This window comes from Lycorma delicatula, chromosome 1, assembly GCF_047948215.1.
Source record: "Lycorma delicatula isolate Av1 chromosome 1, ASM4794821v1, whole genome shotgun sequence".
Lineage (NCBI taxonomy): Eukaryota > Metazoa > Arthropoda > Insecta > Hemiptera > Fulgoridae > Lycorma > Lycorma delicatula.
The window spans coordinates 257977049-257992740 of record NC_134455.1 but is presented as its reverse complement, the minus strand read 5'-3'; the positions used below and the strand labels follow the sequence as shown (position 1 = coordinate 257992740).

The window sequence follows — 15692 nt, the reverse complement described above, 5'->3', positions numbered from 1 at the left end:
TAGATTCTGGGATGTGTCCTCAGTGTGGACAATTGGATGAGACCTACCATGATTCTGTGAGTGCTCAAAGTACAAGTTAGTGTGTATGGAGACCATCTGTTGGCTTGATCTTATAAGATCGGCATTGGATCTCTGTGTAAACTGGAGGAACCAAGCCGAGTTTTATAGTGTAATTAGCAAAGGAGAGAATTGCTGGCGGGGTTCTAGAGCCCTGCTTGGATTTCTCTTGTATTCTGTTTTTGTTGATGTTATTTTTAATTAATTATGTTTTTGTCCTTTGTTTTTGTTTGAATGTTACTGTGTTGTTGTTATTGTTAAGTGTAATATTTTTTTGTTTTGTGCTATGTGTTGAATTTGAATTCACTTTTATCTTCTACGGATAGGTAGTTCAGTTCCTTTGTTTTAGTTCAGTCCTTTCAGTCTTACTCAAGACTCTGTAAGATGTGTTTTGTTTTGAGTTCATTAAATAGTACACTGATGGGAATGTCATTCATGGCATTTGCATCGTTGGCATCCTGGCTGAGGCGGATTGGAATTGTCAAAAGCCAAGGTTTCAAAGATGACCTCGGTAAAGCCCATAAGGGCTAGGAACGGTGGGAGGGGGTGACCAAGGATGTCTTCTCTTATGGGGGTCAGATCTTTCTTTTTTTGAGAATCTTAAATATAGAGTTTTAATGTTAGTTATTTCAAAAGAATGATATTTCAAAACATTGCATATTGGTCAACCTTTGTCCTAGAATGATCTTACCAAAACTAAATTAAATGATATCTTATATGCTTTAAGGAAGCTGTATTATTTTTTTATAAATCCTTATTATTTTTGATATTTGAAATGGTTTTCAACTATTCAATTTAGTTTAACTTTTTCACTGACCAGTTTTTAACTGGATCATTGTTATTCAGAATAGATGCCCAGGAACATTTTGCCATCCATTAGATCTTAATGCCTTCAAAGAAAATATGTATACTTTATTGGATAACAAGTACACGTGGTACTTTTTAATTAAAAAGTTAAGTAATTAGTCCAGTTGAATGACTATGTCAGTTTTGGCCATCAAGTTTTTAGTTAAATTTTAGTTTAACATTGTAAGGACTATTAGCCTGGTTATTTTCCACAACAGTATTATGCAAAATAATAAAAGTGCTAGCATCAAGAGTTAGAAAATGCACCTCATTGTCATGACAGATGTTGCCAGTTTCATTTTGCAGCTTTTCTACTTGCAGAATTTTAAGCTCTTCTTTATACAAAGTAAGGAATGCATATTATTATTTTGTACTTTCCTGTGGAAGATCATATTTATTCCATTTGTATTTGTTTGTCTGATATCATTTTAGGGAATTAGATGATGGCACCTTTGTTGGAGTAGGTCTCAAGGCTGCTATTGCTTGTCTACGGCTGTGGCAAAACAGTAGTATTATCACAGTTATCTGCTGTACCTGGTCACGCAGAGTTTTGTTTTAACTTTTGATCGTGCTCATTGCTCACAGTGTTGTTAACTTTTTATTTCAAAATGTAGAATCAAGTGTTAGAATAGCACTAATCAGCAATATGGGATTCAGATGATTACAATTTCAACTAACTGAATTACATAACTTAACTTACTTAACAGAACTCTAACTTAATTATAAAAACTGATGCCCATTTAGAAAATAAATTGATTAATCAACATTGCTGGAATTGTTAGTGAAACAACTTATTTAAAGTTTGGTATAGATTTCAAGAGTCAGCTTGTTTCAAATTCGCATCATACTGATTGATTGTGTTTAACTATTTACTTTATCTATTCTCTGATCATCATGTTAATAAATTTAATCTATCATCATTTGTAATCATCTGTACATTATTGGAATATTTATTTTAATAATACATAAACGCGTTGCCTGACATTTGTAGTTTAATGATTTTTTATTAGAATTATTTGTTTTTTTTAATATATATTTTTAAATTTAGTGTAAAAGGATTTTTTTTCCATTACTTTTTTTTATTTTTAATTATTTTAAAACATTATTTCAATTGTTATTAAAATTACTGTAATAATTGAAACTAAATTGAGCAGGAGTTTCTATTAGTTTACAAGTAAGATTTGTTGCATTATTCTTCCATTCAGCTCAATCATGGAATGTAGGAATCATGTAGGAGACTGTTCAGGTAAATTTTTATATATGTAAACAAGTAATTATACCTTTGCATGCCATGTATTTTGTATTATTTAACGTTTGTTCTAAAAAAAAATGTTTAACTTGTACACTAATTTTAATTACTAACAGATTTCCTGTATTTGTGTGTGTGTTTTCATTAAAGCCCCTAGACCAGCATTTAAGGGTTTATTGCAAGATGAAGGAAAGAAAGAAGATGTGAAATTTACAGAGAGAAGGGCCCTTACTGGACCAAAGCCACCTGATAATGAAGTTGAAATTACTCAGTGTAAGCAAAAACGTTAATTTTATTTTAGTTAAAATTCTTGCAAATTTTTTCATGATTTTTATTTTAGATAAGAAAAGAAAATAAAAACTATTGCCTTATTTCAGTGTTTTTCCAGACTTTTGTGCACAAGACCTTTCCTTGCGAATCTGAAGAATTAGTAAAATGTACAAGGTTTCTTAAAAAAAAAGAAAAAAAAGAATTTTTAAATTTCCCTGGCTGTGTAAGTCCAATTGTCACAATGTTTTTTTTTTTTTGTTTTTTTTTGCTGTATTTGTATACTTGTCTGTAATGTATTGGTAGCCATATTGGATGCTTAATTTATTGTTGGCTGTCAAAAAGATTTCACATGTTTTTCACATGTTATGACTGGCAATTTTTAACTTGTGGAACAAAGAAATTACATTAAATTTTGCTTTAAGAATGGAGTAAAGTGCAACACCGCATTGGAAATGTTTGAATATTGCTTTTGGTGATTCTTACATGAATAAAACAAGCGTTTACTACTGGCACAAACATTTTGAAGAGGGCCGTGAAGACGTTGAAGATGATGAGTGCTCTGGATGTCCCAGTACATCAACAACCAATGACAGTGTTAAAAAAGTGAAGAAATTGATGAGGGACAGTGGCCAAATTGCTTTCAGAAAGGTTGATGATGATGTAGGCATATCATTTGGCTCATGTCAAGCAATTTTTTCAGATATTTTGGGCACAAAACATGTGGCAGAAAAATTTGTTCCAAAATTGTTGAATTTCGACCAAAAGCTGAATGAGGTAAATGATGATCCGCAACTGCTCAAAGTGGTCATAACTAGTGATGAAAAATGAGTATATGTCAAATCTAAGGCCCAATTGTTCCAACGGAAGCTTCCTGAAGAGTAAGGACTGAAAATAGCTCGTAAAGTTTGATTGAATGTGAAGGTTCTGATCACTGTTCTTTGATTTCAGCGGCTTAGTGTATTGAGTTCTTGCCACCAGGTCGTATGGTCAGTAAAGAATACTACCTGAAAGTTGTACGCTATTTGCATGAAGAAATTCGAAGAAAATATTCAAATATATCGGGTTTGTGGTAAAACAATTCATGGAAATTGCACCTGCTCACATTTCATTGCTTGTTCGTGAATTTTTGGCCAAAATTAACACTGTTATGATACCTCGCCTTCGTATTTGCTGGACATGGCCCTCTGTGACTTCTTCCTATTCCCAAAGCTGAAAAGAACCATGAAAGGATGATGTTTTGCCAACATTGAAGAAATAAAGACAGACTCACTGAAGGAGCTTTAAATACCATACTGAAATGGCATTCTAGTGGTGCTTTGAAGATCAGAAAAAGCACTGGCACAAATGTATTATATCTGAAGGGGAGTATTTTAAAGGTGACAAAATCAGTATTGATAAATAAATTAAGACTTTTTAAGAAAAGCGCGTGCATGTGTGTGTAAAAGAACAAGTCTTGATTGTCTGATAATCAACGCCAAGCAAAAACTACTGATGATTAATTGTTGAAAATTTGTATATATGTTCTTATGGTAAGTGCACGCTAAGAATTTTTTGAAATTCCGAGTTTAAAGGGTTAAATGTAGTAACAGAGAAATTTACTGTTTTTTAGATTTCTCTAACATCTTCATGTCGATATCTAAAAACCAATTTCTAGATTTTTTAAATTCAGCCTTGAAATGGGCGAAGAAAGGTAACAAAGTTTCAAACAATGATTGTAAATTTTCCCCATTTCCGAAACACTAGAAAAGATATTCACTCGATTTGAGCTTGCAAATATGCTTCAGATAAATAACCATTTTTGGATTTTTTCATTTTAATATTTTAAGGGATAAAAAACAAATTGTTATTGTTTTGATTTTTGCTTTTTTTAATGTTACTGCTATTGAATCAGCTTTTATGAAATTTGCAAACATTGTGATCATAATTTATGTTTGTAATTTGGATTATGTATTTTGTAAGCAAAGCCACAACACAAAATCTAAAAATCAATTAGTAGGTCCTGAACTGACCATACTGCTGCTCTGATGAAATTACAATACACTGATAGTTTTTTTATAAATCGAACAGGCCTTAATTTTTATTTAACATTATTCTTAATACATGCTTACTCTTAAGCATAAGTTCAGTGATCACAGTGGTGTCCGAGAGGGGTAGACCCCCTTGGCTGGACAGGAAGAGGATGCGTGAAGTGAGCCCTGAGACACAGACGATGCTAGTTAAATTATAGAATAAAAATCATTTATTGTTTATCCAGAATTTTCTCCTTGAACAATTTCTCAGTGTATTGATGAAATTAATTTCAAGTTACTTTATTTTTGAAAATGATAGTACTTGGATATAGTATGATGGACACATTCTTCTGATGTTGCTATTCTCATTTTTATTTAAAATTTCAATAATTTTGCAATTCATAGATATACATATTTATTGCTATGTAGTAAGTCTCTTCCATAGTTTAACTTGCTAATTCTTTTTTCACATTAAACATATAATTATCTAAAAAGTATGTTTTTAGGTTTTTTTTTGAGATTCTCACTTGTTTAGCCAGACAACCAGTGGGTACAGTTGTTTTCACGTATTGTTTAAGCAGCTAATTTGTTAAGCATACAGTGTTAAGCAAATGTATAACATAGTTGTGTATGAAATATTGAAGAGTTAGTAAGTAGTTAAATTCTACACCAACATTTTTGACAAGTAAGAATTTTATTTTAAATTTGCACGTGGTATATTTTTATTGTGTTAAATAATGGAAAGGAGTTTTCCGTAATTCATCTATAAATTACTTTGTCTAGGGAAACTGCTTTAATGTATGAAAACTTCAAATTTTAACTTTTACACTTCATATTGGTTTAGGAATGTATGTTTGTAAACCGGCAAGATTGATGTAAGTTATGGTTTCAGATACTGAAAGCATACTAATTTGTAATCTTAACTGAATTAAAAAATGTGTGAATTTCACTACATGTATTAAATAGTTTCAGAGAATGCCTGTTTTAGTTTGCAGTAATGATAATTCTACAAAATTATGACAATACTTTTAAGGATACTTTCTGAGAATTAACTGCTTTTTCAGAGATATTTGTAAAGTATGAAAATGAGTTTATGTATGAGGTGCAGTTAAAAAAAACTGGACTGATTGATCTACAGAAACAGCACGCGTGTGAAGGTCAAAGGCCTCTCTCCATTTCTGTTGCCAAGTTGACTGTGGACCCCTTAGTCGAACTGTGGCCTTTGTTCGTATTAGACCTTCTATTTGTAGTCCATCAGGAAAATGTTAAGTGTTTTAAAAGAGCGATGTGTTAATGTAAAATTTCTTGAAAAACTCAGAAAATCTGCCACAGAAATTCATTATTTGTTAAGACTTATTCGGTGATGATTGTTTATCTCACACTCAGGGTTTTGAGTGGTTTTAAATGGTTCAAAGAGGGATGAGAAGAGATTAAAAATGACCCGCGTCCACGAGGACCATATTTTTCAACATCCATGGGGTTGTGCATATAAATTGGGTATCTGAAGGTCAAACTGTGAATCAACAATACTAACTTGACATCCTACTGTTACTAATTGAAATACTACCTTGAGGTTTAATTATTCTCTGTGAACAAGTAAGAAGAAAGCAACCTGAATTGTGAAAAAACACAAGTCATGAACTCTTCATCAGGATAATACTCCTGGCCCATACTGCATTGTCTGTCGAGATGTTTTTGGCCAAGCATGGGATCCCTGTGTTGGTACATCTACCCTATTCACCAGACCTTGCCCCATGTGACTTTTTTCTCTTCCTCAAGATGAAATCAGCACTAAAAGGAATGAGATTTGAAGCTGTGAAAGACAAAGGGAGGTCAGCGATCATGAACATGCATTTTGAAAATTACCTCCAACACTGTTTTGACCAATGGAAAATCACATGGAGCGAAGTAGGGTTGTGGTGGGGAGTATATTGAAGGGGATAATGTTAAAATTGTGAAACAAAAAAAATTAAGGTTTTTTTAGCATTAATCCAACACCTCATAAAAAACAGAATATTATGTTATAATGTGCAATTTTTTATGTTCCACATAAAATAAATCAATTGTCCTCATTAAATAAAAATAATTTTAAATAAAATTTATGTAATATTTATTCTCATATCAGAATTACTTTATTTCTTTTAATGTTGATTGTATCATCAAGAGTAAGCTAGTTTTTTTGGGAGAATCACACTGGGACTTATTTTAGAAACTACAAGATAACATTTTTCTGTTATTTTTAAAAATCTTGAATGTAACATTTTGCACATCAAATTAAAAGTAGAATTATAAACAATCTGCATTATATTAAAAAAAATATTATTTAATTTTTTTTTTTTTTGTTATCTTTAGTATTTAAAAAAAAATACTAAGACATTTAATATGTATTGTACTTAATTAAAAAATGATATAATTTGATTTTATACAAATTGTTTATTTTATTTAAAGTAAAGAAAAAAAAGTAGTATTTTCCCACAGCATTGTTAGATCTCATCAAACAATACTAGATTATGTAGAAAATATGTAAAACTAAATATTAAACGTTAAAATAACCTCTGAAAGAAAGTAAATAAACACAAAGTAAAAGCACAATTGGAGAAGAAGGGAAACAACCATAGAAAAAGATGTTTTTTTAAAGACATATGAAAGAGGTTTTAACTAAACTAAATTTTTAATTCACAGTTTAAGAAAAAAAAGAACACTGAAAGAAGTATCCAATCATAACTTTGATTTTATCACTACAACTTCAGGCACTAACGTTACAATTATGGCATTGCCAATATTGGATTACATTTTAAATTGGTAATTTAAAATGATTTTTGAAAACTGTATGAATTTATGTGTAAAAAATTTAATTTTTTGGTTTGACTGTTTTGTACTTCGTTTAGAAATTAAGATCTTGTTCACCATTTGATCTTGGTTCAGTAAAGTGGAGTGATTGTGTTTTAGATTGCATAAAAGTGGTTGTGTTGTGTTGGCTTGTGAAGACATAAAGTCATTCTTGAAGCCCCAGCACAGCCTTACTCAAGAGCAAATTATATTTGTTCTGTTCATTAGAATAAACATATCATTTAATAATAAGTGGTAAGCATCAATTTTTTCAGAAAACCTTAACCATTAAGTTTTTTATGTCATTTGTTTACATGAGTCGCTAACTTGAGAAAACTTCAGTTATTAGTTTGCTTATTTCTGATTAAAATTTTATATTGTCCGATTGGTCTTAATTCATTATATATATATATATATATATAATATTAAATAAACCTCCTAGTACAGAATATTGAAATAAAACTTAACTTACCTTAATTTTTCATGATAGTACTTTCATGGGATTCTGTATCCTCAATCATGATTGAAATAATTCCGTTATTGCTTAATAAAAATTTAAAAATAAAAACACTAAATAATGAAAATTGCATATATCTGTTGCAGTTTTTACATATATTAATTTAAATAATAATTTAATGTAATTAAAGACACTAGAATGGTCACTTATTTTGTAACTAACATGTATCCTAGCATACATGTAGATCATACACATAAAAATAATATAAAATAGATTAAAAAGTAACATTAAGAAGATCCAAAATTTAAAAGGTATCATCACTGTAATAAGTACTTTACCTATTGGATTTCCATTATTAGAAATTATGTTAGAAATATATTTATAGATCTTTTGAGAGTAAATTAGTATATGGCATCATTCATACACATAAGATTTTAATATGAACTTTGCATGTTGTTATATGTAACTGTTCTGAGAGGATCTGATGGTCTGGATTGGGTAGTGATTACAAATAAGAAAAAAACAAGAATAAAACAGCCCATCAGCATTATTTGAAGTTTGTTTAATTTATAATTATACTAGAAACACAAGAAGAGAAGACTTATTACATTCACAAAATAAAAAAAAAACAGGAATTCAGACATATAATTTTAACTCACAGTACGAAAACACATAGCTCGACGAGCAAGTCTTTAGAAAACTAAAATTTTGTAAAGAATTTGACGCGACGATATATTGTCAATAAAAAAACAATGTACACAGCACCGAAGCTAACACACCCAACGCACACAGAGAGCAGACTGATGACAGCTGGTAACGGCATTCAACGCAGGTCAGAATTGTAATAATAAACAACCTTGGGTTATGTTGTTTATAACACCATTCACAGATTTGTTGACAAAACTTAGTCCGTTAATGCGAAATTGGCAAAACTGTGGTTTCTCGAACAACATTGTGTCTGCGACCTTGACCAAAAACTGAACAGTAACCCAGTAATAAACAATGAACATCTAAAAATATTAAACAAATTAAATTCTAATAACGGAAATTTTAAATTTGTGTGTTTTTATTTCAAATATACACATAATAAAGAAAAATTAATGAGAATCATAAAACATAGCAGCGAAAATGGATTTGATAATACTTTATAATAATATTTATAAAAAAACAACTATCAGTACCCAATAAATATCAATATGGTTTTTTTTTGTCTTCAGTCATTTGATTGGTTTGATGCAGCTCTCCAAGATTCCCTATCTAGTGCTATAGTTTCATTTTGGTATACCCCCTACATCCTACATCCAACAATTTGTTTTACATATTCCAAACGTTGCCTGCCTACACAATTTTTTCCTTCTACGTGTCCCTCTAATATTAAAGTGACTATTCCAGGATGCCTTAATATGTGGCCTATAAGTTTGTCTCTTCTTTTAGCTATATTTTTCCAAATGCTTCTTTCTTCATCTATTAGCCGTAACATCTCTTCATTTGTCCATTTAACTCATCTGATTTTTAACATTCTCCTATAGCACCACATTTCAAAAGCTAATCTTTTCTTCTCAGATACTCCAATCGTCTAAGTTTCAATTCCATATAAAGCGACACTCCAAACATATACTTTCAAAAATCATTTCCTGACATTTAAATTAATTTTTGATGTAAACAAATGATATTTCTGACAGAAGGTTCGTTTCACGTGTGCTATTTGCCATTTTATATCGCTCTTGCTTCGTCCATCTTTAGTAATTCTACTTCTCAAATAACAAAATTCTTCTACCTCCATAATCTTTTCTCCTCCTATTTTCACATGTAGTGGTCCATCTTTGTTATTTCGACTACATTTCATTACTTTCGTTTTGTTCTTGTTTATTTTCATGCGGTAGTACTTGCGTAGGACTTCATCCATGCCATTCGTTGTTTCTTCTAAATTCTTTTTACTCTTAGCTACAATTACTATATCATCAGCAAATCATAACATCTTTATCGTTTCACCTTGTACTGTTACTCCGAATCTAAAAAAAAAATTGTTCTTTAACATCATTAACTGCCAGTTCTATGTAAAGATTAAAAAGTGAACATCCTTGTCAGACTCCCTTTCTTATTATGGCTTCTTTCTTATGTTCTTCAATTATTACTGTAGCTGTTTGGTTGCTGTAAATGTTAGCAATTGTTCTTCTATCTCTGTATTTGAACCCTAATTTTTTTAAAATGCTGAACATTTTATTCCAGTCTATGTTATCGAATGTCTTTTCTAGGTCTATAAATGCCAAGTATGTTGGTTTGTTTTTCTTTAATCTTCCTTCTATTATTAATCTGAGGCCTAAAATTGCTTCCCTTGTCCCTATATTTTTCCTGAAATCAAAGTGGTATTCTCCTAACACTTCTTCCAATCTTGTCTCAATTCTTCTGTATAGAATTCTAGTTAAGATTTTTGATGCATGACTAGTTAAACTAATTGTTCTGTATTCTTCACATTTATCTGCTCCTGCTTTCTTTGGTATCATGACTATAACACTTTTTTTGAAGTCTGACGAAACTTCCCCCTTTTCATAAATATTACACACCAGCTTGTATAATCTATCAATCGCTTCCTCACCTGCACTGAGCAGTAATTCTACAGGTATTCCGTCTATTCCAGAAGCCTTTCTGCCATGAAATCCTTTAATGCTCTTAATTTCATTCTCTTAAACTTCCTCTTCATCCTCTATAACACCATTTACTAATTAATTTTTTCCGTATAACTTCAGTATATTCCACCCACCTACCCCCGACTTTACCTTTCAGATTATAAATCAGTGTACCATCTCTGTTTAACACATTATTGGATTTTGATTTATGTACCACAAAATTTTCCTTAACATTCCTGTATGCTCCATCTATTTTACCAATGTTCAATTTCTCTTTCCACTTCTGAACACTTTTCTTTAATCCACTCTCCTTTCGCTGGTTTGCACTTTCTGTTTATAGTATTTCTTAATTGTCGATAGTTCCTTTTACTTTCATCACTAGCATTCTTGTATTTTCTACGTTCATCCATCAGCTGCAATATATCGTCTGAAACCCAAGGTTTTCTACCAGTTCTCTTTGTTCCGCCTAAGTTTGCTTCTGCTGATTTAAGAATTTCCTCTTTAACATTCTCCCATTCTTCTTCTACATTTTCTACCTTATCTTTTTTACTCAGACCTCTTGTGGTGTCCTCCTCAAAAATCTTCGTTACCTCCTCTTCCTCAAGCTTCTCTAAATTCCACCAATTCATCTGACACCTTTTCTTCAAGTTTTTAAACCCCAGTCTACATTTCATTATCACTAAATTATGGTCGCTATCAATGTCTGCTCCACGGTAAGTTTTGCAGTCAACAAGTTGATTTCTAAATCTTTGCTTAACCATGATATAATCTATCTGATACCTTGCAGTATCGCCTGGCTTTTCCAAGTGTATATTCTTCTATGATTTTTAAACTGGGTGTTTGCAATTACTAAATTATACTTCGTGCAGAACTCTATAAGTCGGTCCCCTCTTTCATTCCTTTTGTCCAGCCTGTATTCACCCATTATATTTCGTTCTTTGCCTTTTCTCCAATGCTTGCATTCCAATCTCCAACTATTATTAAATTTTCATCTCCTTTTATGTATTTAATTGCTTCATCAATTTCTTTGTATACACACTCTACCTCATCATCATTGTGGGCGCTTGTAGGCATATATACGTTAACAATCGTTGTCGGTTTAGGTTTTGATTTTATCCTTATTACAATGATCTATCGCTATGCGTTTTACTCTACTCTCTTCCCTATCTTCTTGTTCATTATGAAACCTACTCCTGCCTGCCCATTATTTGAGCTGAGTTAATTATTCTAAAATCACCTGACCAAAAGTCGTTTTCCTCTTCCCACCGAACCGCACTAATTCCTACTATATCCACATTTATCCTATCCATTTCCCTTTTTAAATTTTCTAGCCTACCAACCTTTTTTAAACTTCTAACATTCCACGCTCTGACTCGTAGAATGTTATTTTTTAATTTTCTGGTGACCCCTTCCTTAGTAGTCCCCATCCGGTGATCGGAACAGAGGACTAGTTTACGGAATATTTTACCAAGGAGGTTGCCTCCATCATTGCTATATGAAAATGCAGAGAGCTACATTTTCTTAGAAAAAAAAGTTTTAAAAAACTTAGTTTTCCATTACTTTCAGCTGCACAGTACTCATAGGACTGAGTGATGTTGATATGACCATTTAAGTCATCCTGACTTACGCCCTTAACAACTACTGAAAGAGCTGCTGCCCTCTTTCAGGAATCATTCCTTAGTCTGGCCTCTCAATAGATACCTCTTCGATATGGTTGCACCTTCGGTCCAGCTACTCTGTATCACTGAGCACTCAAGCCCCCTCACCAACGCCAAGGTCTCATGGTTCATAGAGGAAGAATCAATATGTAAAGACCCAAAAGAGTGAAAAAAGTAAGTGACAAAAAAAGAGCACATAAAGTATAATATCATTGAAATCAAAACTAAAACTATAACCATTCAAATCAGTACTAAAAATCAAATTATCAAAATTCAAATCATATAAAAAAATACAAAATAAATTTAAATCAAATACTATAATTCAAATCATTGAAATATCAGTACTAAAACTTACAATAAAGAAATATTTAAATCAGCATACAAACCTAATAACCACAAAATATAATAATAAAATAAACAATCTGTGTAGAATTTATTAAGTTAGACAAATTATTGTGATTGTATTTATGCAGAAAAAACAGATAGATCCTTTAAAATTAGACTTTTTGAACTTTATAAAAATTACAAAAATAATAAATTAAGTTCATTTTTTGTAGTTTTATAATAAACAACAAACATTCTATTTCTGATGCAAAAGTTAAATATTACAAATTAATAAAGATGACAAAATTAAAATAAGTTAGAAAATTATTAATTATTACATATATTAACCATCAAACAGTGTTTGAGACACAGACATTCTTATAAAAACTGCACTTGTATAAATACAAGTAGCACTTGTATAAATTGATACTCATTTTTTATCACAGTGTTTTTATTTTTATTATACAACTGATATTTTTTTTATTTAAATCATGACTGAGGTTGCAGGATCTCTTGAAAGTACGTCAATGAAAAATTAAGATAAGATTGTCTCTTCTCAATATTCATTCTGTACTACATGGTTTTTTTAATAGAATTTAAATGTAATCTAACAGTACAGAAGAATAGTATCTTAAAAAAAGATTAAATTCGATAAAATATATTCTTTTAAAATAAAAGTATACTGGTACCACGATTAAAAATTTTAGATTGTATATGACAGAAAAATGAAGAAATGAACTAAAATCACCAGATCAGCAGTAATGCTCTAGGTGTTAGAAGATTGTGCAATTATTATGTTTTTTTATCTCCATTCTTGCATGCTGTCAGGTTGAACAAATCAAGATTTTCATTTTTTACTGGTATTTTATAACAAAATTATAACATAACCTAAAAAATAGATGTTTGCTTATTGAATGAATTTATAGGAACGTAACTTCATGTGCTTACTTGATAATAATAGACGAAAGATTACTTGATAATTAAGTAGATGAAACTTTCTTTATAATCTTCAATTGTTTTGAAAAAAAATTTCTATTTTTAAACAGACCAATACATTAAAATGAATTTTTTTGCTGGCCCTATTCATTTTTTCTGCTTAAAAAAGTGTACATTTTTCTTCTGTTTTTTGTGTCTAATGAAATTATGTCAATCAGACCCTGTTTATTCTTGGTCTGTCAGACCAGTTTTCATGTTCATTTGATTATAAATTTGTTTTCACCATATTACAGTACATTGATTTATAGATTTATTTGATAATATAAACGATACATCATTCAGTTGATGCAATTTACATAGTTATTTCTTAAATTGCAATTTTTATTGCCATTTATCAAATAGGTTAATTGACAAACTGACAGCTGTAAAATATTTCAATGAATTTTTCCTTTATGTCCATAATGGTTGACACAGAAGGTAGCATACTTTATTAGTACCAGGTGTGTAAATATGAAACTGAAATTTTTGTGTAGAAAATACATGTTTATTGTATGAAAATGTTTAAAAAATATTTTTGTTTGAAATATTGTCCATCACTAGCTATACATTTCTCCCCTCTCTCTGACAATTTATGAATGCCACACCAAAAAAAATTGTTGTTCTTTTGAGGCAAATCAGTCATCTAGCCATTTTCGTACATTTTCATAAGAAGTGAAGCGCTGATCAGCAAGTGAATGTCCCATTGATGCAAATAAATAGTAGTTGGACAAAACCAAGTCTGGTGAGTAAGCTGCATGTGAAAGTATTTCCCAAGTGAAAGCTTCAATCATTATCTTGACCGGTTTTTTCGTGTGTGATTGTACATTATCATGAAGGAAAATCACTTTGTGTTGCCTTTTTTGATATTCTGGTCATTTTTTAAGCAATGCTTGATTCAAATCGATCATTTGTTGTTGGTAGCATTCAGTATTAACGGTATCCCCAGGTTTTAGCAGTTTTTAATAGATCACACCCAACACAGAGCATTGTTTTCTTTCCATCGCGATTTGGCCTTGAAATTGATGTCAATAGTTCGCCTGGAGTTACCCATGATCTTTTACGCTTAGGATTCTCAAAATATATCCAGTTTTCATCATCTGTCAGTTCGATGGAGAAATGACTTTGTTTTGTACTTGGCAAGCAGCATTTTGCAAGTGGTTTTTCAGTTTTCTTGCTGTCTTTCATTCAGTTAATGTTGAACACCTTTTTCACATCTTTTGGATCTTTCCCATGGGTTTCAAACATATGGAGATGGCTTCTCATGTTACATTTAATTGATCCGTGAGTTATTGCATTTGAACATCATCCTCATCCACAATGCTTGCAATTTGCTGTCTTAATACTTATTCGGTGCTCTTTCCACATTCGTTTCTCATGTCAAAATTGCTACTTTAGAATTTTTTAAACCACTCAAAGCACTATGATTTATCAAGAGCATACTCACCGTAAGCTTTGACAAGCATTTAATGTGATTCTGCTGCAGTTTTTTTAAATGGTAACAGAAAATCAATACTGTTTGCAAATCGTAGTTTGTAGGTACAAAACTCGACATGTTGGAACATTAATTAAAACTATCCTGTTGTATGAAACTTATATTGTTGTGAGTTGAAAATCTTTGTCCGCTGTCAAAGAAAGAAAATGGTGCCAATGATGGGGTTTGATGATAACTACATTGGGCCATCTGTGGGCAAATTCCAGTTTCATATTTACACAAGTGGTATAACTATTAATTTTTCTATCCAGAGACCAAATAAAATTTATATATAATAACCATCTTTTCTTGTATCAGAGTACTTTAATTGAAAAAGTATATTAGGTTAAAAGTTTGGAAATAAATTAACATTAATAAAAAAAGGTAAAATGATCAGAATTGTATGTAACAAATGTTGCATACAGTTACAATAAAATTACAGAGACTGGTGTTTCTAATTTATTAAATTTCATTTTAATTTGAATAATGTTGCCCAAAATTCTTAGGAATAAGGTTATAAAGAAGTAACATAAAATTATGTATTTTATGTTATATGCACTCAAAATTTGATTCATCTAGCTTAATTGATTGATGGGTGTAGAGTAATCTTCCAAAGGGATTTCCTTCAAATATGGAGTGGCAGTTTTTGCTAATCGGTAGTGCCAAATTAAGCCCTTTTCATCTGAAATTTAATTTTTAGGAATAACAAATAGTCAGAAGGGACAAAATCCAGTGAGTATGGGAGTGATCCAACATTTATTTTTTTTATACCAAAAATAACAAAATAGCATTGTCATGCAGGAGGGGAAAAATTGGAATTGCAAACCATTGTGAGAGGGATGCATGAAATTAGGGAGTCCAAAACAATTTTACATTAATTATACAGTTCACATGTCGGAACATTTTGTGCAGGACTCAGC

The 15692-nt window shown here is 30.9% G+C and overlaps 1 protein-coding gene across 3 annotated transcripts in view; it reads left to right on the top strand.

Annotated features, from left to right (window-relative positions):
* The window catches only part of Mitofilin (inner membrane mitochondrial protein mitofilin), a 104488-nt gene that overhangs the window by 34624 nt on the left and 54172 nt on the right, over positions 1–15692 (top strand). The window contains exon 6 of one of the 3 annotated variants that reach the window (XM_075376155.1): positions 2303–2425. The exons of the other annotated variants lie outside the window; for them this stretch is intronic. Coding sequence (XP_075232270.1) covers positions 2303–2425 — 123 coding nt within the window. The remainder of the gene's footprint in view (positions 1–2302; positions 2426–15692) is intronic. 3 annotated transcript variants of the gene reach the window in all.